Source organism: Zootoca vivipara, chromosome 16 (genome assembly GCF_965207765.1).
Source record: "Zootoca vivipara chromosome 16, rZooViv2.hap1.1, whole genome shotgun sequence".
Classification (NCBI taxonomy): Eukaryota; Metazoa; Chordata; class Lepidosauria; order Squamata; family Lacertidae; genus Zootoca; species Zootoca vivipara.
The window spans coordinates 31888130-31913854 of NC_142599.1; the positions used below are offsets into that span (position 1 = coordinate 31888130).

A 25725-nucleotide genomic window follows, 5' to 3' on the forward strand; every position below is an offset into this window, starting at 1 on the left:
CGGAGTTTTATATACCCTGTTTCTCATATTTTAAGACATACCCATAAAATAAGCCATAGCAGGATTTTTAAGCATTCAATGAGTATAAGCCATACCCCGAAAATAAGCCATAGTGATAGGCGCAGCAGCAATGCCGGCCGCGGCAGGAGGAGGAGGAGGAAAAAAATAAGACATCCCTTGAAAATAAGCCATACTGTGTGTTTTTTTAGGAAAAAATAAATATAAGACGTATTTATAATATATGTACATTTATATTACAACCTGCCTTTTTTCTCTGACGGGATTCAAGGCAGCTTACAGATAAAAATAAGAACAGCTAGAAAAAGACAGTCGTTTAAAAAACAATTAAACATTGATAGAATTAAAACTCTGTGGATATATAAAACCTATCAGATCCACACCAGTAAATTAGAGTTGCATTCACTGTTCAGGGTAGACGCATTGAAATGAATGGGCATGGCTTAACTCAGGTTCATTCATTTCAACGGGTCTCTGGATATTTATCTATTAGATTTCTGTCCCATATTTCCTCCAAGGAGCTCAAAAGTGCTGTTCATGGTTACGCTAACCCTAATGAGCTTTATTCATGGCCGAGTGAGGATTAGAGCCCTGGCCCGTCCGTGCCCCCCACCAAGTCCTAGTCCAACACACTAACCACTACAACACACTGGTTCTCATATCAAGTAGAATTTAGTTAGGTACAGCTGATCTTCCACTGTAGTAGCCCAGAGAGAAAAATCACATTCTATGCAGCCGTTTGTGAGTGAGCAGGCCGGCAACACTTGAATTTTAAGCCAAATATGTTCAAGGGTTGGCACCTACAAGTTTAGAGATTGCACACTGTTTTTCTGAGCATGTGTTCAGGCACCTCATACTGCCGCCCTGCTGGCATTCAACGTCTGCTGGGTTATTTCCATTTATTTTACAGTATTTTATTTATTATTTCAACCATTTATTGCGTTGTTTTCCCGCATCTATGAAGGAGTTGCTCAAAGCAACTTCTAAAATACAAAAGCAACAGGGATCCAAATGCTGAAAGGCAGATTGTCGAAGTAAAATAATGAAACAATATATCCTTGCTTCTTCCTCAAGGGGTCTGAGGCAGAGTAAATGGTTCACTGCCACTAGATCTTCACAACAACCCTGTGAGGTAAGTTAGACTGAGAATGAGAGAAGTGAGTGAGCGAGCTTTATGGTTGAGTTGTTGTTGTTTAGTCGTTTAGTCGTGTCCGACTCTTCGTGACCCCATGGACCTTATGGTTGAGTAGAATTATGCTAACCACACTACTCTGAGTACCTCTGAGAAAGTGCAGAGTGTGTTCTGTTTTGGCATCACTTACTGTGTGCCTCAGATTATGATGTGAGAAGCTTCAATTCACATATTATGTATTACATTTATTTATCCCACCTTTCCTCCAAGGAGCCCAGGGCAGAGTACATGGTCCATCTGTTTTATCTATTCACAAAACAACCCTGTCAGGTAGGTTAGGTTGAAATATAAGGACTGGCCCAAGGTCACGCAGTGAGCTTCATGGCCGAGTGGGATTTGAACCCTGGTCTCCCAGATCCCAATCCAACACTTTCACCACTATTGCTATGCTGGCACCCCAGGTTGAATAATTCCACTGTTTCACCAAATAGGGTGTGCTGCATCTTTAGCCAATTTTTATAACTTTCACCCCAGTTTTCTCCCATCAAGGGGGAGAAGGGAGAGGTGACAAGTCCCCACCTGCCCTCCAAGACCATGGACATTCTGAGGCTAAACGCTCTAAGCAAGAATCCTGGGAACTATGGTTTGCCATAAACACCCCCTGCAGGCTGGGATTCCATTGTTCTTGTAGCTAGGGCTCAGTGGAGCACACAGAAGGTCCCAGGTTCAATCCCCAGCATCTCTAGGTCGGGTTGGGAGAGATCTCTAATGGAAATCCTGGAAAACCACGGCCTGTCATTGTGTAGAAAATACTGAGCTAAATGGAGCAATGGTTTGACACTGTATAAAGGCAGCTTCCAACGTTTGTAGCCTGTCTCATTCCCTTGCCTTTCTGGTGTCCTGCCTTGGACCCAGCAGTCCTTGTTGCAGCACCAAGCCTCCGAACCGCCCACTTTGGACTGCTTAGCCCAGCTGGGGGGGGGAATCAAAGTTTCTTTTGTCAGCCCAAACTCAGTCGCCCCAGCTTTGTGGAATGTTGTGCCTACAAGCACAGGCAAGGGATCCAGATCACTTGGAAAGCACGGCTCAGGATCAAGTCTTCGAGGGATCTGGAAGGAGAGAGTGATCATGCGCTTCAGGGTTGAGCCTGTCCTGGTGATTCCTGACCCATTTATCTTCCCCACAATACAAGTCTAAAAGCTTCCAGGGCCACTGTAAACACCATATATTTCAAGCATATTCCACCTCCCCAAAGAATCCTGGGAACTGTAGTTTGTTCATGGGTGCTGGGAATTGTAGCTCTCTTTGGGGGTATACTCCAGCTCTCAGTATTTTTGTGGGGTGTATTTGAAACGTGTCTTTAAAAGGCCCTGGGAAAGTAGGTGGGCGGGTTTTGCATGTGCCAAAACTAGCCGAATTTTGCGGGATTATTTTTGAAGTAACTGCTGAACAAATGTCAAACAGATCAATGTCAAGCAGGTATCAATCAAATGAATAACTGCACAACTTTCTGAAGACATCTGAAGGCAGTCCTGTATCATGAAGTTTTTAGTGTTTGACGTTTTCCTGCGGTATTATGTTGGAAGCTAGACTGCATAAATAATAAATTATTGTTATTATATTAAATGTACATTTTGCATTTGCTGCTCCACCCAGTTTTGCCTCTGGTTCTACCCACTAGTGACATGTGGCTCTGCAAAAGGGAATGTGGCCCTTGGGGTGAATAATGTTCCATGCCCTCACAGCAAACTGGGTTGTAGAATCAACACCATTTATGGCCTGACTGCATTGGCTGGCGGTTTCCAGGCCCAATTCAAAGTGCTGGTTTTGACCTATGTGGCTCAGGTCTCCCAATACCTCAGGGACCGCCCCATCCCATATGAACTGACCCGGACCTCATCATCTGAGGCCCTTCTTTGTGTGCCTCCTCCATGAGGGGTCTGGAGGGTGGCAACATGAGAACGGGCCTTTTCCGTGGTGGCTCCCTGCCTATGCAATGGTCTCCCCATGGAGGTTTGCCTGATGCTGTCATTAGACTCCTTTAGGTGTGCAGCAAAAACATTTATTTCAGACCCTCCAAGTGTCCCTATTTTCCCAGGACTGTCTGTGTTTACGGAAGCTGTCCTGGTTTCTGATTTGATCCCGGAATGTCCCGCTTTCTTAATCGGAGAAATGCTGCAGAGGGTGTTCTTTTGTGCCAGACCTTTGGTTTGTAATCGTCTGTGGCCTCCTTGAGTGGGTGGGGATGTTTTAATCTTGCCGTTTAAAAATAGGGTTGTCTTCGTTTGTCTTTTTCGTTTGAACGCATGTGCTCATTTGTTTTATACATTGTTTATGGAAGACAATCCTACTCGGATACGAGTGATTGCCAAAGAAGAAGAAGAAGACATTGTAAGCCGCTTAAGTTAAAAAAGTGACCAATAAATTTAATACGTATTAAGGAGAATAATAAGAACCACCCATTGGGAGAGTGAAGAGAGGGATGCAGGCCTTTGACCAGGCTATTCCACCACTCTTGCCCTGAGACTTCATCTCCTCTGGCATTCCTTCTGGAGGCCGTGACATCGCCTACACCTCAGCCGAGAATGCAGCTTGACAATGGCCGCTCTTTTGCCCAGCTATGTCGCCGGAGCGTGTGGAGCAACATTTAACGAGCCAGCGGGCATAAATGCCCCCTTTTCACTTTTGTTCCGCTCTGGCTTGTTCTTCCCCCTTCTTGGCTCCAAAGCACCGCACCCCACCCCACGAAACCGAATGCCAGGCTCCCATTGGCTCGGCGTTTCTGCCGAGACGGCATCCTTCCAGAGCCGGCCAGGTTCTTAAACCAAGGGTGCCACCCTCCGAGGCACCCATCGCCAAGGAACCGCCGTCTCCTCCACCACCAACTCTTCCCCTCCATGTGGCTGTAGGGATTGTACAGTATCCAAAAAAGAAAGAAGAGGGGTGGAAAGCCATGGGGACCCCAGGCAGCTCAGGGAGGGAGAGAGCCCTTCTTCTGCTCACAGTGCTGGTTTCAACAATGGGTAAGTTGGTGTTTCGATGGGAAGGTGTCCTGGTGGTCATCTAGTCTGACCCCAGCAGATTGATGCAGGGGTAAAGTGTTTAGACTCTGGCAGGTGGCTGCTGGACCTCTGCTTCTGTACCTCCAGCAAAGGAGTGTTTGCCTCTTGTTAGGAAACATAGGAAGACGGCTGCCTTATAGCGAGCCAAAACACTGTTCCATCTAGCTCAGTGCGGTCTACACTGACTGGCAGAGTCTCTCCAGGGCAGCAGGAATTGGGACACTCCCAGGGACTGAGCAACAGACAACAAGTCTTTTATATATTCAGAGATACTGGACCCCTTCGTGACTCCTCTTAATAACCATGGGTAGGGAGGGAGAAGGCGGTGGTCATCAGGAGAACTCAAATGACGATGCGTTCAGAGGTAGACTGCTTCTGAGTGAGGAGGCTCCATTTTGCTATTGAAAGGGACCTGTCCCCTGTGATTGTGATTTAATTTAGTGTTGGCCGCTGGACTCGCGTTCAAATTCCACCGTGGCTATTGTGCAGAAAAGTCGCTCCTTACAAATATATGGGCAGCTCAGAAACAGGGAGCCTGGGGCTCTGCAGATGTTGTTGGGAGTACAACACCCATCATTCCTGACCATCAGCCATGCTTGCTGGAGCTGATGAGAGCTGATGATAACAACATCTGGATGTTCACAGCTTCTTCACACTAGAACTGTGCTCCCAGGAGCAGCCAGCCAGATGTGATAATGGAAGGGCATTGAGGCAATGGCTTTCCCTTCTCCCCCCCATGGTATTCAGAGGTAGACTGCCCCTGAACCTGGAGGTTTCACCATTAGCTGTAATTGCTCCTGCTAATTCTGATTCTGTACATGGAGCACCTGTTTAGCTATCATGCTAAGTAGATCTGTGTATTCTCTGTCATTTTCTCTATTCCTTTTCATTTATTTATTTTTCTCTTGTTGAAAATGTTTGCGGCACTTAAGTGAATTTAAGCTTATATATTTATCTTGATGTAATCTGTAACCAAAACAGTAATGTGTGTAACAGCAAAAATAATAGGTTTCATCCAATGCTAGTCCTCAGAGTAGACTCATTGAAGTGAACTGACTGACTAACTAAAACTCATTCATTTCAGTGGGGTTGCTCTGAGCAGGACTTAGATACAGCCCAATGATAATAACTAAATCCTACGCAGAGTAGACCCATTGAAATAAATGACCATGACTATCTTAATTGGTTTTTATAGGTCTAATCTGAGTAGGAACTTAGCTGGATACCAACCAATAATCATAATCATGTCGCAAAGAGTTCCACAAGCGAATTATGTATTGTATCTATCCTGAAACTACTGCTCATCTTTTCTTTTTTGGGGGGAGGGGGTGGAATCCTGGTCTGGGTGCCCCATATTTATTGCTACTTGTGCCTCATAGTGGTGGTTTATAATGTGGTTTGATCTGGGCAGCAATGGTGGGGTGCTGGGATGATCCAGAAATGATCTCATTATATAGAAAAGGAGTTGACAATAGTGGCTTTCTAGATCCTACCCAGTCCCTGTGAATTGGGGTCTTCCAGGGATGCCAATGTTGCAGCCCTGGAAGTCCAGGATGGTGACTCAGTATTAGCTTGAGATATGCTTTGTAACTATTTATACTTTGAAGCCTAAAATCCCAGGGTGCTTTCAGATTACCTGTTCATTGAACAAACACCCTGATTTGTTTTCAGGGTGGATAGACGAGGTGGCATATTCCTGCATTGCAGAGGGTTGGCCTAGATGACCTTTGTGTTCCCTCCCAACTCTACAATTCTATGATTTGATTTGGCAGAGGGACAAAAATTGCCCAAATACCAATCATTTTCCTTCTTTTTAAAAAAACAGCCACAAAAGACCTATTACAGTCGTAACTTAAATTGCTTCCATCTCAACTGAGAAGTGTGTTAGAAGAACAAAGTGATGCATTTTATATTGCTCTGGGACCTCTTTCCATTCTCTTTTGGAAAATCGATAGTATGTGCGTGAGAGAGTGAGTGCAAGCAAAGCAAGCCATTAGGAAATACATGTCCTTTAACTGTCCCCAACCTCCTGACAAGGAGGATGGCCAGACTTCCCTGTCTGACCTGAAGTCTCCAGGTTTGCCTGGCCTCCTCCATGTGGCAGGTGGAGAGACTGAATCTCCAGGTGGGTGAGAGTGTGCCTTTAATACTAAAACATGTTTGCACTATGCATGCAGCTTGCAAGCTTCACCCCAGAAGGAGCTGGCTGCAAATTATAGCAGAGACTCTGTTGGGGGGTGGGTGGGTCCTGCCCTCCTTTGCTCCTCTTTCCCAATTAACCTCCGTTTCCAGGGCCTGCCCCTGTGACATCACCAGAAGCAATCCCTAGGTCTCAGGACTGGACCCTGAAACCACCAGGTGCTCCTAACCTGACAACCTTACTGACAAGTTCAATTTATACGTGATCGGTTTTTCCAATCTCTAGTTGGATGGAGCTCTAAGATCGCCCCCCCTTTTTTTTGCTGCCTGAGCAAGACTTTCCAGGGTGAAGAGGGTATGCAGAAGGTCCCCGGGTTTGGCCCCCCAGGATTTTTTATTTAATAAAATGCAATATCCTGCCCTTTGGTTCGGTGGGAACATGCCTCTGCTGCCACCCCCCAGTGGGGTTTACGGTTATGACAATTTAAAAACAAGGAAATTAGAAAAAAACATCATATGGCACAATGCAGTCTAAACACAGCAGTGGACTCAAGAAACAGAAAATGTGGTGGTGGGGAATCGGCACCCCCTCCAAATACTCCTGGGAACTGTAGTTTTCCCCTAACAGAGTTTCAATTCCCAACACCCTTAACAAACTAGTTTCCAGAATTCTTGCATATGTGTGTGCTTTAAATGTATGGGGTATGCCAGACATTAACAGAAATATAGGAAACTGGCTTGTCCTGGTCCATTTTACTCATTCCTGTCTGCACTGACTGGCAACAGCTTTCGTGCAGGGAGTCTTTCCCAGCCCAACCTGGAGATGGTAAGGATTGAACCTGGGACCTCCTGCATGCCAAGCGGTAGCCCTGCCACCCAGCTACGGTATATATGACTGTTCCTTCAGAATGGGGCTGTGAGAGATCAATGGGACATAAGAAGCTTGGATCCTTTCTCCATCTATCCCAATATTGTCTACTCTGACTGGCAGATGCACTGCAAGGACTCAGGCAGCTGCTTGGCAGGGGAAAAGGTTTGAGAGGGAAAACGCATCAAGCAACAGTACTTCTCGGGAAACAATAGGTTCGATATGGATTAGTGGCGAACACCACATGTCAGCAGCTTCAGAAGGCTAGGAGTGTGAGTGCGCTGGAAATGGAATTAAGTGGCAATGTGTAGACTGCCTAGAATTAGCAATCTCTGCCTGCCGTTGGCTCTGGCGCCACCTACTGTTGGGCTCCCTGCTTTCTGCCCTGAAAGTCCCAAAGGTTCAATAGCTACCATTGACCGCAAACAAGCTACAATAACAAAATAACAATAAAATGTAATTAAGTTTACAGAACTATGCAGTATATATATAAGCAGATAGACTTCTTATTTCCCTGTTGTTGTTGTTGTTGTTGTTGTTGTTGTTGTTGTTGTTGTTGTTGTTGTTGTTGTTGTTAGTCTTTAATATCCTGCTTTCTCCCAAACTGGGAGTCAAGGGAATGTCTGCCATTATGCAACCTGATCTTTACATCCAACAACACAATCAGAACTCAGGAGATGGAATTTTGGAGACCAGCCTAAGACCCTCCTGTCTGGCTCAATGCAGTGACTGCTTATAGCTGCAGCCTCCAAGATGGTCCCTCCAGAGTCCTTCCCTGCCTCTTCCAACCTTGAAAGACTGGGGGGGGGGGGAAAGTGTTCTATTGTAACCAATAGCATTTGTTGTTTTCCTCAGCTTTCTTTTGTTTTTATGTATTTTCCCCCATTTTCATTTTTTTCCCTTTTCCTATTCACTTTCATCCACTGTAAAAATTTCAATAAAATTTTCAGGTAGGTAGACATAAATAGGATGGTGCTGTCACCCATTCTACAGAGAAACATAAAATGCCTCCTTTTTCAGATTGCACATGGCTGTATACACCCTGCCCATATAAAGCACATGACTTCCCCCAAAGAATCATCATGGGAACTGAAATTTAGCTTTTACAGAGCTACACTTCCCAGCATCCTTAGCAAACCACAGTTTCCAGGATTCTTTCTTAGAAAGGCATGTGCTTTAAATTGACATACCACCCCCAGTAGGAAAGTGTGTCTTGGGCCACAGGTATACTAGTCTCCATCTAGTACTGTATATGCAATGTAACGGTTTTGGACTACTGTACACTCCATATCTCCTGTACAGGGTTATATATCTGCAAATGTCTCCACTAGCAACTTAAAAAATATAGTAGTTAAGGTGCACTAGACAATTTTGTAAAGTTCATCTTTCCTTACCAAGGAGAAATACTCATAAGAATGTTAATATCTGAGGGAGGGAGTGTATTTAATATATTTCTGTTCTGCACCTTCTGCACATGTTTCCCAAGGCAATAAGAACATGAGAACATAGTGCGTATGTGTGTCATTGTACGAACTGTGCATTTAAAGGACATTTAAAGCACATTTCTCCCGGCAAAGAACCCTGGGAATCGCAGTTTGTTAAGGATGCTGGGAATTGTAGTTCTGTGAGGGGTAAACTACAGTATCCAAGATGCTTTGGGCGGGGGCGCTTTTATTCATAGCAATATCAGAAAAGTTAAAGCACTGTCTAAAGGCAGAGAGAAAAGAGGCTGACCCATAAGACTTTGTGACTCTGCTGGTCATCCATTACCTGTTTGATGAGTGAATCTTACAAACTGCATATCCCAAAACGTTATGAACATAAGCAGAGCCTGGTGGATCAGGCCAATGGCCTATCTAGTTCAACGTCCTGTTTTCACAGTGGCCAAACAGATGCCTGTGGGAAACACGCAAGCAGGACCCGAGCACAAGAGCAACTCTCCCCTCCTGTAGTTTCAGGAGCAATTCAGAAGCATTGCTGCCTCCAACTGTGGAAGCAGCAACAGTGCAAGAAGGTTAAAGGTAAAAAGGTAAAGGACCCCTGGACGGTTAAGTCCAGTCAAAGGCGACTATGGGGTTGCGCAGCTCATCTCGCTTTCAGGCCGAGGGTCCACAGACAGCTTTCCGGGTCATGTGGCCAGCATGACTAAACCGCTTCTGGTGCAACGGGACACCCTGATGGAAGCCAGAGCGCACAGAAACGCTGTTTACCTTCCCGCCACCTATTTATCTACTTGCAGTGGCATGCTTTCGAACTGCTAGGTTGGCAGGAGCTGGGACAGAGTAACAAGAAACAAGTAAACTTGTTCTCAGTTTACCTACTAATACCATGCAAGTTTCAATTTCTACTCTAGCCTTTTTGCATTTTTTGCTTCTTTCTTCTTTAGTGGATATATGCCACGTACAACTTCTGTATTTATTTATTTACTTATTTATTTATTTATTTACTTACTTACTATACGGAAACACTAGATGTGGCTAGCTTCTGCTTTTGCAATCTCATTCAGTTAAAAAGGCATAAAAAATAAATTGAAAATAAAGCTTATTTGGGAGTGTGGTGGGTATGCTTTCAATGTATGGTGTGTATGCATCCCAGGACTATTTTGTACAAATACCCTTATCTTTCTAGATTCAGTATTCTAAGCATAGCAATTACGGGCATCTGAATGATACCATCTGGGATGTGCCAATCAAGACATGTTGTGCAAATAATTTCAAAATGTAGAATTAGGGGCTTTATTTCACTTTACTTCTTGTTGTTTTTTACAGTGAGAATTTATTGTGCATTTTAAAGCAAGGCCATTTGAAAAGGTACCACAACAATCCAAACAGGATCCCACCAAAATTATAGTTGCCGAGTCGTTAAGCTTTGCCAAATTTATGGGTTCCCCGCCCCATGCCAGTTTAATGCAGTATTTGTAAAGAAACAGAGTTTTATGGACCGTACCCAATGAAATTTTGGAGTCAGCTGTTTCCAGCTTGGTTTTAGGAAATAAGCAACCACGTTTTCCTCGCATACAAGTACCAGGAAAGTTTTGCTTTCAGTAAAATCCTGAGCAGCAGTAAGCTCAAAGGAAGGTATACAAAGGAGGTACAGTCGTACCTTGGTTCTTGAATTTAATCCGTTCCGGGAGTCTGTTCGACTCCCGAAACGGTTCAAAAATCAAGGTGCAGCTTCTGATTGGCTGCAGGAGCTTCCTGAAGCCAGTCGGAAGCCGCGTCGGACATTTGTCTTCCAAAAAACGTTCACAAACCAGAACACTCACTTCCGGGTTTGCAACATTTGGTAGCCGATTTGTTCGACAACTAAGACATTCAACTACCAAGGTACCACTGTATTTCTCTACACAGTGTAAAGTTAACCCCAAATTACAGGTCTCCAACAAAAATGCAGCAAACATACAAGCTGTGTAAAGGGGTCTGCTAGGCTCTCTTGATAATTATTTCTATCCCGCCTGCCTGGAACTGCAAAAACAAAACAGAACAGAACACAAAACCCACCAGGAAGCCTGTCAGGCCATAATACTCAAGGCTGGTGGCCTGTGTTCAGTTTGGTGTGTTGCAAGGATGGCTCAACGACCAGGTGGAGTCAGATGGCCACCTCAGGAAGTAAGAATTTCCTGAATTTCCCCAACTGCCCTGAGGGCGTGGCAGGTTTGGTGGAAAACATTGTGCCGCCACCTCTGTCAAAACATAGGCTCTTCTGGATGACCTGTCCATCAAGCATATGTCCTGAGTTGTTTGTGGGGGATGTTGTGCCAAAAACAAGTGTTGTCCCGCCTTTTCCTGCTCACTTTCCTTATGGCAGAAAGTCCAATTTTTGAGGGAAGCAGGTCAGCGGCGCAAGGCCTGCCAGTCAACGATAACTGCGTGACTTGAACTTGCTGGTCTGTGATTGAATCCCACTCCTAAAATAGCAACAGTCAGAAAGTGCCCTAAGATTGAACTCCGCTTCCAGCTAGCTTCAGTACATGGATATATAGAGAGAGGTGTCATCTTGCCCCTTTGCCTCAGGCAGCAAAAGGCCTTGGCCCGGATCGGATGCGTTCTCACAATATGCAGGCCTGTTTTATTGGCCATGCTAGGGAGAAGAAAAAGAACGGGGACAAAATCTCCTGGCTCAGGGAAATTGCCCGACATGTTGGAATTTGTATCCGGGGGTGGAAAGACAAAAAGACGGGATTGTGTGGTGTACAATGCCCTCTTTGATTCCAAATGTCGCCCTGGAGGCTTCTGGGTAGATCAGCAATGTTCCACAGCCCCTTTCGGTGGTGATGGTGGACCACAGCAAGGTTCTGCAGAAGGAACCTCCTACGCTACAGATGGATAGGCAAGGGGGTGTGGAGACAGGAACAAAGTCTTACAGAGAGCGGTCACACTGGGCCAGTCTCATGAGCCAGAGCCTTGCATATTCTTCCTTCCAAACAAGGGAGCTGTGTACACCTCCACCTTGGACTATGGGGCCCCCGGATGGCTACCCCACGTAGGTCTGCCTCTCACACGCCGGGCCAGAGGAAGCATATGACATGCCTGGGCATCTCTCCAGGTCACCTTGTTTCTGCAGTGATTTAAGAGGGCCGGTCCTACCATTAGATAGAGTGAACTCACTGGTGATGGCTGATTTCAATTGTCATGAAAAGATGGCAAAATATTACCGGTAGTGGGTTTTTTTATTCATTATTATTGGTGTGTGGCTGTTGTTTTTACTGCCAGGGAGGGGGACAAGTCCCTTACTGGCTCTGATACAAAAATAATTTGACTGGTCTTGGGTAGAAAATGACTTTCCTTACAGGAAGGGAAAATATCAGTTGCTGGGAAAAGTTTTGATGAAGCCAGGCTCTCTCTGTGCTCACATCCGCACCACACATTTAAACCACACGACTGCAGTTTGTCAAGGAATCACTCACTCTGAAATATAGCTATAATGGAGAAAATTATGCATAACTTGAGATTTCAACCAGGACTAGAACCCCCACTTTTTATATGCTTTGGCATTCTTTTATGGCATACTGTATAGCGAAACCATTGTTTTAAAGACAACCCATGTCACAAGCCTGGCAAATCTGGAACAAAACTTGATAATTGTAGGGCTGCCATATTTCAAAAAGTAAAAAGTAAGATTCAGGACAAGCCGCTGCCTTCTGGAAATTCTCCCCGGATGTCACTTCCGACTTTGAAATCTCAGTAATGTCCAGAAAAATCCAGTTGTATGGCAGCTGTAATAATCTGATAGTATTTCCTTGGACTTTAACCCATATGCACACTCTATGTTCGTATGTTATAGTTTTTTTAATTTTACTATTAATCTATACATATAATTGTTCTCTCTGCTTTATATGCTTGTACAAGTACAACAGGGTTTTGTTTTGTTTTGTTTTGCTCAATGAATGAGAAGAAGACCGCAGTCAAAGATATTCAAGAATGTTTTTGGAAATACTGTATAAATTACCTTACTCTTTAATTTGTTCTTTAGCTGGCAGTGATGTTCCCTGGCTGTTTAATTTAATTTACTGTATATTTATTTAAAGCATTTTATATTGCTCTTAAGGCCAAAAACAAAAGGATCTCAGTTTGTCTTAAACAGCTATATCTTCTGCCCTTTCCATCTAAAAAGCTATGACACGAAAGGAAGATAATAGTCTATTCTCTCAGCTCCCATAATCCCTGGCTATTGGCCATGCTTGCTAAGGAGTTGTACTTCAGCAACACCTGGAAGGCCAAATGTTCCCCATACGTAGTGTGTACATAGCTAACAACAACAACAACAACCTGCACTTCACCTTAAGGTCCCAGGGTGGGTTACAACATGAAAACACAATTAAAAATAATTTAAAACAACTAAAACACTTACCGGTAGCTGAAATGAAGAGAGGCTCCCAAAGCAGCTTACAAATGTCAGCGGTAAAGCAGTCCCTGCCATTGTGTTTACAATCTAAAAGACATGGCACAAAAGGAAAAAAGGGGTGAGGAGGAAGGAGGAATGACGAGGAAATAGCACAATACATGTCTCTTATTTTCTCTCCTTTGCAGTGCTAACTCCAACTTTGGCCATCCACGTTTACACAGACCGGGAAGTCCATGGCACAGTGGGCTCCAAAGTTACGCTTTCCTGCTCCTTTTGGTCTAGGGAATGGATCTCCGATGACATCTCCATCACTTGGCATTTTCAGCCAGAAAATGGCAGAGACTCTGTTTCGGTAAGCATCTGAAGCATTTATCTGAAGCATTTTTAGCTCATTCATTTTGTTTTTCAGTTTAAGAGGGAGAAGCCTCCTGGAACAGCTTGCAGATATCAATGATAGTTTAAAAACTGAAATTGACAAATCCGGTAAGGATCCAAGAAGGAACACAACACAATAATCAATTGGTTGAGAGAGAGAGAGAGAGAAGAGAGAGAGAGAGAGAGAGAGAGAGAGAGAGAGAATAATGTCCTGTACATTTTGTTAGGGAATTTAAGAGATAAGCTCTTTCCCCTTATGCCTTTTGATTATATATACAATATACTCAACAAAATAGATTATTACGGCATTATATATGTGCATATATTCCCGTGTTGTGTATTGCAGAACATTTCCAATAAAAATAATAGTTGGGGAAGGCAGAACCAAAATATTGGTGTAAGACTGTCACTGCCAATAGATCTACGAAGAAAAAAGGAATGAAAAGGAGGAGGGGGAAAGAGAAAACCCAGGCACTAGATCTTAAATACAGAATTATTGTGATGGCCAAATGGAATAGAAAGATGAAAGGAGAGGAGCTAAACGTTTGTGGTCTGACAGGGGGCCTGAAATCCCATCTTCTTCTCTCTCCTGTGTCATCATGTTTAGAGATGAGCAAAGCTCTCTTTTTCGGTTTTTCGGTTTCTTATTTTCCCACTCTTAACATACATGCTTGTCCACAATTTCCCCTGACACATATTTGCAATGCAATTTTCATTAATATATTGCATTTTTTGTAAGTTAGTTTTACTATTACTGCCTCTTATGCACAATTTACTGTTCTTCTTAATATTATGAATTGCTTCCATTGAAGCATCCTGATGCAATTTATGACATCTACCGGTTGTTTGCCATGGGTGCTGAGAGTTCTCAGGAGACACCGCCCCCTCACAGAGCTACAGCTCCCAGGATTCTTTTGGAGGTGGGGAGCCATAACTGTTAAAGCAGCATCAGAGTGTTTTAAATATATGCTGTAGCTATGATCTAACTGGCAGGGCTTCAGGCTTCAGGAGTCCTTCCCAGCCTTACTGGAGATGCTGGGGATCGAAGCTGGAACCTTCTGAATGCAAAGCAGCCATTCTGTCTCTGAGCTGCAGCCTCTCCTCAAGGGCACATCCATTCCTCCTGACCATATCTTCTCCCACCTTAGATATTCCACTATGCCAAAGGCCAGCCTTACATAGACGACATTGGACGCTTCAAGGAGCGCGTTGAGTGGATTGGTAATCCTCGCTGGAAAGATGGTTCCATCGTCATCCATAACCTGGAGTACATAGACAACGGCACCTTTACATGTGATGTCAAGAACCCCCCTGACATCGTGGGGAAGTCATCTCAGGTCGTGCTCTACGTCTTTGAAAATGGTAAGGTTTCCCTTCCAGGTGAACTGTTTGCTCATATTGGTATGCAGAGCACAGCTTGTGAATCTGGTTAAGAGAGCAGAATTTACCTGCTGCGCTCACACAGAAAGAGATGCTTGTAGGGTAAGAAAATAACACAGCTGCTTATGATAGGAAGTACCGAGCTTGGATAGAAAAGTTTCTAGTTCCAAAATGACTAATATAGAGAATGCAAGGGCAACCATGCTTGCTTTTTCTCTCTCAGATGGTAGATCCAAGGTGACCCCATCATCTTTAAGTCCAAGAGAGAAGTGTGAGGAGGAAGGTGTTGTAAGCAGGATGCAACCTAAGAGGCACCAGTCATAGCTGGACTACAACTCCCATAATTCCTTACCATGGTGGCTGGGGCTGATGGGCATTGGAGTACTGCAACATCTAGAGGGTCACAAGTTCCCCACTTCTGAGTTAGGAGTTGGCCCAGGGGCGGGGTAGAGTTAGGGGGCAACTGGGAGAGATATGAATGTGTATAAAAGAGTCTGAATACTTGCTAAGGAATTAAAACAGTATATGAAGTCAGAAAACTAGTTATAAGAACACCGCATGGGTGCTAGGAATTGAACCCGGGACCTGCTGCCTGCAAAGCAGATGCAAAAGTCCTTCTCCTCAGCAGCTTAGGCAGCAGCAGAAACTTAAGCAAAGTCCTTACGCTAAAGACGTATTGCTCTGTCTGACGAAAAAACCCTGCAGCCAGGGCTTTATAGGGCCTGGAGGACAGTGATTGGCTCTTGTGAGGTCAGCTGACTCAGGTGACACCCCCCCCCCAGAGAACCAAAGAACTCAGCCCAAGAGAGGCCAGGAGGACCAGGTTTGGCCCCCGGTGTTTGGAGTCTCCCCATGTCAGGTTCAGGTGGTGCTTGTGGGCTGGAAGCTCCAGTTCAAGGTCTTTTTCATCTTTAACAGCAAAGTTCTCCCTTCTTCTGCTTTGTAGTACCTACCAGGTATGGTGTTGTGTTCGGAGCCGTCATTGGAGGTGTTCTGCTCGTGGTCTTTGTTGTGTTGGTGATCGCCTATCTCATCCGGTATTGCTGGCTGAGGAGACAAGCCACTCTCCAGCGGAGACTCAGGTAAAGCACCCAGGAGGATGGAGATGTTATAGAAGGGCAGAAACCATGAGTGTCGCCCTTGCTGCTATATACACACACTCCTTACTTGTTAGATTTTTAAGGGCACGGAGAATGCTTCGTTCAGAGACTTCCCTACACTACAGTGCCAGGAGCTGTAGTCACAGGGATCTATGACATTTGCTACGCCCATTTCTTTAAGTATTTATAGACCGCATTACTGTATAAAATACTGCAAGGCAGTAGGCAACCTAAAAGCACATAATGCTACAGTAAAAACCATTTTAAGAGTGAAACGTAACCGGGAAATCTAGTTGGCAAAGAATCTCAGGTTCAAAAGTCCTGTCCAAATAGTACAGTTTCCAGAAGATATTTGAGAGAGTGGAGCGATGACTCCTGAACAAACTTCTGTTGGCAAGGAGTTCCACAGGGCAAGGCCTGCCACACTAAAGTCTTGGGATGGGCGGGGTAATAATAATAATAATAATAATAATAATAATAATAATAACAACAACAACAATCATCATAATAATAAGCCCTTGGTAAAGGCCAGCCGGACCCCTGAGGGCAAGACCCCAGCAGTCTGATGCTGCCCATCAACCCTTGAGCAGCAGACTGAGCAAGTAGGCAAGCACACAAGTCACCTGAGCCACATTTGCACCATACATTTATTTTAAATCACTGTAATACCACTTCAGACAGTCATGGCTTCCCTCCCAAAATCCTGAGAGCTTTTAGGAGACCCCTTACCTTAGGCCCCTTGCAGAGATACAATTCCCTGAATGGTTTAAAAATCATTCCCTCTTACCATGGAACTATGGGAATTCTATATCTGCAGGGGGGATAAGGGGTCTGCTAACAACTTCCTTGATGAACTACAGCTCCCAGAATTCTTTGGGGGAAGCCATTAATGTTAGAAGTGGTGTCAGAGCACTTTATATGTACAGTGGTACTTCGGTTTTCGAACGTAATCCGTTCCGGAAGACCGTTTGACTTCTGAAACGTTCGAAAACTGAAGCATGCATTTCCAGAAGCATTTACGTCCAGAAAACTCAATGCAGAAGCTGTGTGGCATGTTCGACTTCTAAAAGGCATTTGGAAACCGAAGCAGTTACTTCTGGGTTTTCGGCATTTGAAAGCCGAAACGTTCAACTTCCGAGACATCCGAAAACCAAGGTACCACTGTATGGTGTGAATGTGGCCCTGGTCACACAGGTTTGCACCACACCGAGGAGATGTATTTCTAATTAAATAATTGTTTCTAAAGCTGCATCTATGCATATAAATAAGCATGTGAAAAATTTAGGCAAATCTGACTTCTCCTTTTTTTCCTTTGGCAATGTGTAGCCCTTTCCTTGCTTGCACAGAAACATACCCAATATGAGGGACCATTCATGCATTCCATTAAGCACAAAGAGCCTGACTTGTTTCTATTTCCATTTTATTTCAGCGCTATGGAGAAAGGGAAGTTGAGGCTGGGCAAGGATTCTTCAAAAAGAGGCCGTCAGGTGAGTGTGTGTGTGGGGGGGGGGGAAAGTAAAATAAAAAAATTCCTTCAGTAGCACCTTAAAGACCAACTAAGTTTTTATTTTGGTATGAGCTTTCTTCGGATACCAGAAGTATTCTTCAGATACTTCTTCAGATATGGGGGGGGGGGGGAGGAAATGTGTCTGGGGGGAAATGAGTGGGACGGATAATATATTTAAGAAACCTGTGCCACGACCAGACCAAACATTTAAAGGGAATGGCTTCCCCAAAACAATCCTGGGAACCTTAGTTTAAGGGTGCTGGGAACTGTAGTTCCAAGAGGGGTAAGCTACAGTCCCCAGGTTTTTTGTGGGAAACCATGTACTTTAAATACATGTTTCAATGTAACACCAATGGTAAGAGAGTAATAACCTCGTGGATCAGGCCCGTGGGCCATCAAGTCCAGCATCCTATTCTCACAGCCACCAACCAGATGCCTGAGGGAAACTCGAAAACAGGACTCAAACACAAGAACTATCTCCTGCCCTGTGACTTCCACATGCAGAAGAATTACTGCCTCTGACAGTGGAGGCAGAGCATAGCCATTTTGGCTAGTAGCTACTGATATCCTCCTGCTTGTTGGCTTCCCAGAGGCATCTGGCCTCTGAGGAAAAGGATGCAGGCCTAGACAAGCAGGCCCACATTTTATGGCTTCCTGTGTGGTGACAAGACTCTCTTTTCCCTCCCTGTTTCCCCTCTCCTGCTAAATTCTTCCCTCTGCTCCTGTAGCAACCCGTCCTGTACGCCATGCTGGACCACAGCCGCCTCACCAAGTCGGCAAGCGATAAGAGGTCCAAGAAATAGCGGTTAGCCGGCAGGGAAGGTACCCAGAAGAAGGTGGGCGAGAAGAAGGTCGTCATGACCATCGAGATGGAACTGAAGAGGGACCAACTCGAGGCCGGAGGCCTCAAGCCCGCCGTCAAGTCCCCAAGCAAGAACAGCCTCAAAAACGCTCTCATGAACATCATCAAAAGCGATTCGGAAAAGTGATTGGATACTGAAAAGGTGGCGATGATCCCAGCCCTCCATCCTGAGGAGAGAGGCCTGGGATAGTCTCCCCCCTGCATCCAACCCTCTTGGTTTTGTATCCCGCCATGTTCTTACACACTTCACTATAGCCCATCTAGTCTGGGGCTGATGGGATTTAGGCATATTCCTGCCCAGTCTCTGTCCCTATTAAGATATCGATGGAGAGCCTTTCGCATCATATACGTATATCCAAAGCATAGGGAATTTGCACCCACCTAAGTGACTTAACATTATTAATAACTCCTAGGACTTTGTGTGCACATTAAAACCATGAGGCAAACTGAGGCAGGGTGAATCCTAGGGAACAAACGATGCCCCCTCGCCATTATGAGGTGCCTCTTCTTCTCTTAAGTCTAGAAACAGGCTGGTTCAGCATCTTGGAACACTATTCCACCCATGCTTTGCTACTCAGAGTAGACCCACTGAAATTAATTACCCTGGATAAGTTAGGTTCATTCATTTCAACAGGTTTACTCTAAGTAAAACTTAGTTCAACACCATGCAGATACTTTTTTTCTGAGGCACAGGCGACTCTCCCGAGTGACCCAGTCTCGCCACTGTCAACTTTAAGACCTCCATGCAAAAGCTGTAGATAGACAATAACAGACTGGGCTTATTTTCTGGTTTTCTAATGGGAACCTGGCCTTCTGTTTAGGGTGAACCTTCACCCTAAACTACAGGGCTCCAACTCCCATCAGTCACTAGGCCCGATACAATGCCTTGAGGCCTGGATAGACAGGTGTCCTCCTACTTCTAGTTTTCCTCAAAATCCCCCCAAACATTGGCAAGAAAGACATGAACCCCCCCCCCCCCAGACAGGGGTACCTTCTACTGCCAAAACGGCTGTGACACAACCCTCTTCCGCTCGGTGTTTTTCGAGCACAGGTGTATTTTTTTCCTATTCCGCCCCCCCTTTAATCCAAGGATCAAATATATATATACGTGTCTCTGAGATTCAGAAGGATAGTTTAGCTCCCTTCCCCAATTGGAGGTCACACCACCCCACTTTTGTCTGTTTACTTCAGCCCCTGTTTGGCTGCATATAGGTGAAAATGCTAATTTTCTGGAAGGCAGGATAGTATTTTGTTGGTGCTCCATCCCTGCCTAACCTTCGCTCTCGGAGGCAAGCTCTCTTTTGCCCCAATCCTCGCAAAAGCACATCACAGGGGGTTATCAATGGAATAAGGCACAATGCATTTGCCACAGAATTTTGCTTTAGACACAGTCGGGGGCTCCTGCTTTGAGCGAAGCATCTGAGGAATTTCGGGAGAAGTGAGAAAAACAAGGCACCCCCAAATTTCCTCAGGGAGGGGGTTTCGCCCATCTCCAGGTTGTCACCAGATTTTGCCCAAAGCTGAATTCTAGGCAAAGGGTGAAGGTTTGAAGGAGGGGGGAAATTATGAGGGGTTTTGATAAGAAAAATGCCTCAGGCAGGTTCCCACGCATCCTTATGCCGAATCCCCTTCTCCTTCCCTGCCTTTATCATTGATATTCTGGTTCATTCTGCATCTTCACTAATCCCCTTGAGGGGAATTAAGCCATCCTGGAAACAAGCCTTCTCGACAGTGGTTAAACCTTAGTGTGATCCCCAACCCACAGGAGGGTTGTTATTAGTTATTATTAACCACTGATATCTTTCTGTTAGTCTCTCTTTCCTCTTCTCTTTCCCCGGTGACCGAACGCCACATGACGTCACACGGTTAATACCTCTTCATATTGAGGCCTCAGTCTTTCACCTTCTATGTCCTCATTTCTTTTTTTAGGATGTGTCCTCCTCTGTTTTCAGATTAACTCTTGTTACCCATGACAACATGCTCCGTAACTTAGTAGGCCCAACGGCTACCAAGTGAGCAAAAAAGAAAAGAAAAGATCTAGAGGCCAGTCGTTCTGCTAGGCCAGGAAAACGCCATACTGTTGAGGAAGGGCCCCTACCCAAACTCGTATATGCATTTGGACATATTACTATTGCATCCTCTGCTATATCATATATGCACACTTTCCCCCACAATGCTTCAGAACCTTCCTTATCAGTTGTGAGCAAGGAATCTAACAACACTGGCGTGTGGTAGGGCCTAGCAAATAGATTCGTCTCCATAGATATGTATATAGCCAACCACAAACACACACATACTTTCTGCGTAGCAGTCAACTGCCTTTGTGTTTTGGTTTTCTTGTTTTTAAATGTTATGTAAGATGGTGTATTTCATTTCCTTTTTGGGGGGTTAGTGGGGCTTTCTCAACTTTGTGTACATTCTCTCAAAATCAGCAGCAACAACCAAAAATGATACATGACACAATTAAAAAAAAGGAAGTTAATAAAAAGACTGACATTTCTATACAGAGATTGTCTCCTTTCTGTTCTAGGATCCTGTGGTAAGCAAGCAGCTGAAATGTGTTTAAAGCAGAACCTGACCACAATAACAACTCTCCCTGCTTGCGTTTCAGGGACATTCAGAGGCACATTGCTACCTCTGAGAGTGGAGGGAGGATATAGCTAATGTGCATGGGCGTATCCAGGAAGGGTCAGGGGGGGGAGCTGCCCCCCAGAAGCAAAAAAAAATTAAAATGCTGCACCTCGCTCAAACTTTCCCCACCAAGCCTCTTCACAGACGCCAGCAATGAGGGAGGGAGAGGGTCTCTAACCATCCCCACCCGCCCTTCATCTCCGCTCCAGAAAGCGTGAAGAAAGGAGGACCCCGCTCCGCTCCCACGGCGCACCTTCTTCGCCAAGTGCCACTCGCGGCCACGGCCGGGAAGGAAACGGCAGACAAAGGGAAGGCAAGCCGGAGCCCCCCCTCCAGCCAGCGCCATCTATGCGCACGTTGCGCCCGCCACGACGAGAGAGATCCAAGGAGGAGCCGTAAGGCGGCGGTGGAGGCTCCCTAAGACCGCCCCCCCGAAAGATCGCGGAGCACTTCAGGCGGCAGCGGGAGTGCTAATCCCCATTCCCGTCCCCCTCCTCCCTTTCAGACGCCTTTACCATGGCTTGCCCCCCCCCCCTAGTTTTGATCCTGGGTACGCCCCTGCTAATGTGGCTAGTATTATGCTCCATGAATTTGTTTAATACCCCTGCTTTAAAGCCCTCCAGTCTGACGGCCACCACTATATTTTCTGGGAGCCAATTCCATAGTTCAACTATGCACTGTGTGAAAAAGTTGTACCTTTTGTCTGTCCTGAATCTTCCAGTGTTCGGCTTCCTTGGTTATAGCCCGAAGTTCTGGTTTTATGAGAGATGAGTCCCAGTATTAAAGGCAACAGCTAGCAAGCCTTGCTCCTCGCCACCACTTAAGGGCTCGTCCAATTAGCTCAAACTAGTTAGTTAACACAATTATGGGCAGTGACTTGATTACATTAAAACCCCCAGGAGTGTCCTATTAGCACATCTAAATGCATTTGCTAGGTAGCTTCAATTAGGAGGCAATTAGCAGAAAACAAGCTCCAAGAGAATTAGTTCCAACTAAGGTTGCCACCTGCCTAGGGTGACCGCCTCACTTTGCCTAATGGTAGGGCTGGACCTGTGACTGGCAGTAGCTCTCTAGTGCCCCAGGCCAAGAAACATCTATCCCATGCAGTTGGGGGTGGTGGTGGGGGTGGTGGTGGGGGTGGGGGTTTAGAGTCAGGAACTATTTTCAGACTGAGGGTCACATTCCCTTACAGGGGTTGCGTGCCAGCAGGGGCAGTAAGCTAAAGCTAAAGGGACCCCTGACCATTAGGTCCAGTCGTGACCGACTCTGGGGTTGCGCGCTCATCTTGCATTATTGGCCGAGGGAGCCGGCGTATAGCTTCCAGGTCATGTGGCCAGCATGACAAAGCTGCTTCTGGCAAACCAGAGCAGCACATGGAAACGCCGTTTACCTTCCCGCTGTAGTGGTTCCTATTTATCTACTTGCATTTGGACATGCTTTCAAACTGCTAGGTTGGCAGGAGCTGGGACCAAGCAACGGGAGCTCACCCCGTCACAGGGATTCGAACCGCCGACCTTCTGATCAGCAAGCCCTGGGCTCAATGGTTTAACCACAGCACCACCTGGGTCCTCAGCAGGGGCAGATCCAAAGGCAAAAGTGCTGGCATTCATGTCTCGGAAGACAATGGAGTGCGCCTTTAGGCTGCTAAAGTCAAGATGTTATAGGAAAAAATGGGGTTTGCTTTTACAGCACAGCTCTCCATCAAGGGACTCAGTGTCCCCAAGTCCATTTTAAGTCAGACAAGAATGGATAGAGGCAGGATTTTGTGAAAGCAAGGCAGATCTTTATTTTTCTGTTGCATAAGAGTTCCCTACCCCTTGCAAGGAGGTGAGGACCCAGAACAAAGTTGTGCATAACTTTTAAAACTTCAGAAATCGCCCAACCCCTTAGCCAAAGACAACCCAAAAGCATCATGCATATACAGTATCACAGAAAGAGACATTTAAGAGAGTGGCTTATCTCCTGTCTGTCAAGATACTTGATAATGGTCACAGATTGCATTATTGGGCAGTCTGGGCCATTCTTTTGAAATGTAGTTCTTGAATGCAGGTCATAGGAGTACCCTAAAGGTAAAGGGACCCCTGACCATTAGGTCCAGTCATGACCGACTCTGGGGTTGCGGCGCTCATCTCGCATTATTGGCCGAGGGAGCCGGCGTACAGCTTCCAGGACATGTGGCCAGCATGACTAAGCCACTTCTGGCGAACCAGAGCAGCACACGGAAACGCCGTTTACCTCCCCGCTTGGAGTGGTACCTATTTATCTACTTGCACTTTGACGTGCTTTCAAACTGCTAGGAGCTGAGACCAAGCAACGGGAGCTCACCCCATCGCGGGGATTCAAACCTAGGCTCAGTGGTTTAACCCACAGCGCCACCCACGTCCCACAGGACTACCCTATTCACACACAAAATATGCCCTTAAAATAGGATTTGTAAGTGAAAAGAACCATTTGGAGAAATTTTTCCAATATATTTCCTTCTGCAGAATAAATATTTGGGGTCATTAAGAGTCGAGATGGCTTCAGGATTGCTCTCCTGTACTATTTCAGACATGTGGTTTATGTGTGCACTTCTGAACATTCATTTTATTTATGGCCCCTTGGAATTATTCTAACACTAAATCACTCAATGGGACGTGGGCGGCGCTGTGGTCTAAACCACTGAACCTAGGGCTTGCTGATCAGAAGGTTGGCGGTTTGAATCCACGTCAGGTGCAAGTAGATAAATAGGTACCGCTCCGGCGGGAAGGTAAACAGCGTTTCTGTGCTGCTCTGGTTCGCCAGAAGCGGCTTAGTCATGCTGGCCACATCACCTGGAAAGTTGTCTGCGGACAAACGCCGGCTCCCTCGGCCAGTAAAGCAAGATGAGCGCCGCAGCCCCAGAGTTTTCCACGACTGGACTTAACGGTCAGGAGTCCCTTTACCTTTTAATTCACTTAAGGTGTGGTGGAGGCCTGGTGAGGGATGCAATTTAGCAAGAGGGGTTGTAGTCTGGGGAGATCTGAAAAGGCCAGATACAGGGTTAAGGCTGGAGTCTTCCAACAAAGCAATTTTTTCCTCTCCACTTAAAAAGTCAGAGTGGTAAATTGCTATATCAGATGTTGGCTGAAGCCCATCATGGGACAGCCGTCCCTCCCTCTCCCAGCAAATACTGCCTTCAGTGTTGCCTGGTAAGCATTGTCTTGACACAAGAGCTAGAAAATAGCAGTTAAGCTTGTGTGATTGACCCACAGCAGATTGTCAGACATTGTACATATAGGAAACAGACAACAGGCTGAAACAAGACCTGGGAAGAGCTGACAGGTGAAAGAAGAGGACTTAAGGGAGGGCTGTCAGAACATACTGATCATTGACACGAAAATATGTACTGTAAAGATTTTGTACAGGAGGCTAGAATCAGTCAGTGCTGTTCTACACTCTCCTAGCTGCAGCGCAAGCTCTCCGCTTAAGAAATGGAAACCCAGGTTGAGTCACTCCTACATCATCACCAACTAGAGGCTTGTCCAATTAGCTCAGGCTAGTTAATGCAATTATGGACACCAACTTGATTACATTGCAACCCCCAAGAGTGTCCTATTAGCACATCTAAATGCGTTTGCTAGCTGGCTTCAGTCGGAAGGCAGTCACCGGAAAACAAGCTCAGCAAGATGGGGAGATCCTCTCACTCCTGGGAGCTGGAACGATTCCAACCAGAGACACCAACTTTTCTTTTAACAAGCCATGAAGTTAGGCATGGGAAGCTGCCTTATTGCAAGCCAGAGGATTGGTCCTCTCAGCTCGGTATTAGACTTGAATGGCAGCGGTTCTCCAGCATTTCAGACTAAAATCTTTTCCCAGGCCTACAAGGAGATGCCGGGGATTGAGCCTGGAACTTTCTGCATGCAAGACAGATGCTCTTCTGCTGCGTTAGGGTCCTTCTCCTAAAAGAAAGTAAGAATCCAGTCTTCATGGTTCCAGATGAACGGCTCATACAAATAAGAATATAAGAATACTAGTGTCATTCAGCCCGTTCAGTAAACGGGCGCTAGCCGGGCGGGAACGGAGGGGAAGCCCTGGGACCACACAGGCGTCGCATCCGTCGAGCGCCTGAGGCCCACCGGCCCCTCCTCCGCCTCCTCCTGCTGTCCCGAGTGGCGACGGCCTCCTCCACCTCCCTTCTCCTCCTCACCTGAGGAGAAGGAAGAGGCCTCTGCCACCGCCTCCAGCAGCAGGCCTCAGGTAAGTGTGCCGCCCCTCACTCTCCCACCTCGCCGCCCCCGTGTCACTCCGCCGCAGCTCCCGCTCTTGCCCCACCCGCCGGCGAGCGCCTGAGGCCCACCGGCCCCTCCTCCGCCTCCTCCTGCTGTCCCAAGTGGCAACGGCCTCCTTCACCTCCCTGCTGCGGCGGAGTGATGCAGGGGCGGCGAGGTGGGAGAGTGAGGGGCGGCGCGCTTACCTGAGGTGTGCTGCGGGAGGCGGCGGCAGAGGCCTCTTCCTTCTCCTCAGGAGAAGGGAGGTGGAGGAGGCTGTTGCCACTTGGGACAGCGGGAGGAGGCGGAGGAGGGGCCGGTCTCTGCGTTCCAAGTCTCTGCGTCCAATCCCTGTGTTCGTGGGGCACATGCGCAGTAGCGCGGACACAGGGACACAGGGACTGGACGCAGAGACACAGGGACTGGACGCAGAGACACAGGGATTTTATTATATAGGATAGGAAGCTACCTTATACTGAGTCAGACCACTGGTCCATCTAGCCTTGCGAGGAACACTTGAAGGAGCTGGGTATGTTTAGCCGGGAAAAGAGGAGACTGAGAGGAGATATGATATATGA

The 25725-nt window shown here is 46.2% G+C and overlaps 1 protein-coding gene across 1 annotated transcript; it reads left to right on the forward strand.

Moving 5' to 3' along the window:
* The first annotated feature begins 3969 nt into the window (after window positions 1-3969).
* On the forward strand, window positions 3970-18552 carry MPZ (myelin protein zero). Its single transcript, XM_035098921.3, is given in 6 exon segments — window positions 3970-4173; window positions 13249-13415; window positions 14587-14800; window positions 15765-15900; window positions 17348-17405; window positions 18154-18552. Coding segments are annotated over 6 exon segments (906 nt in total). The 5' UTR covers window positions 3970-4103; the 3' UTR covers window positions 18415-18552.
* Window positions 18553-25725: the final 7173 nt, after the last annotated feature.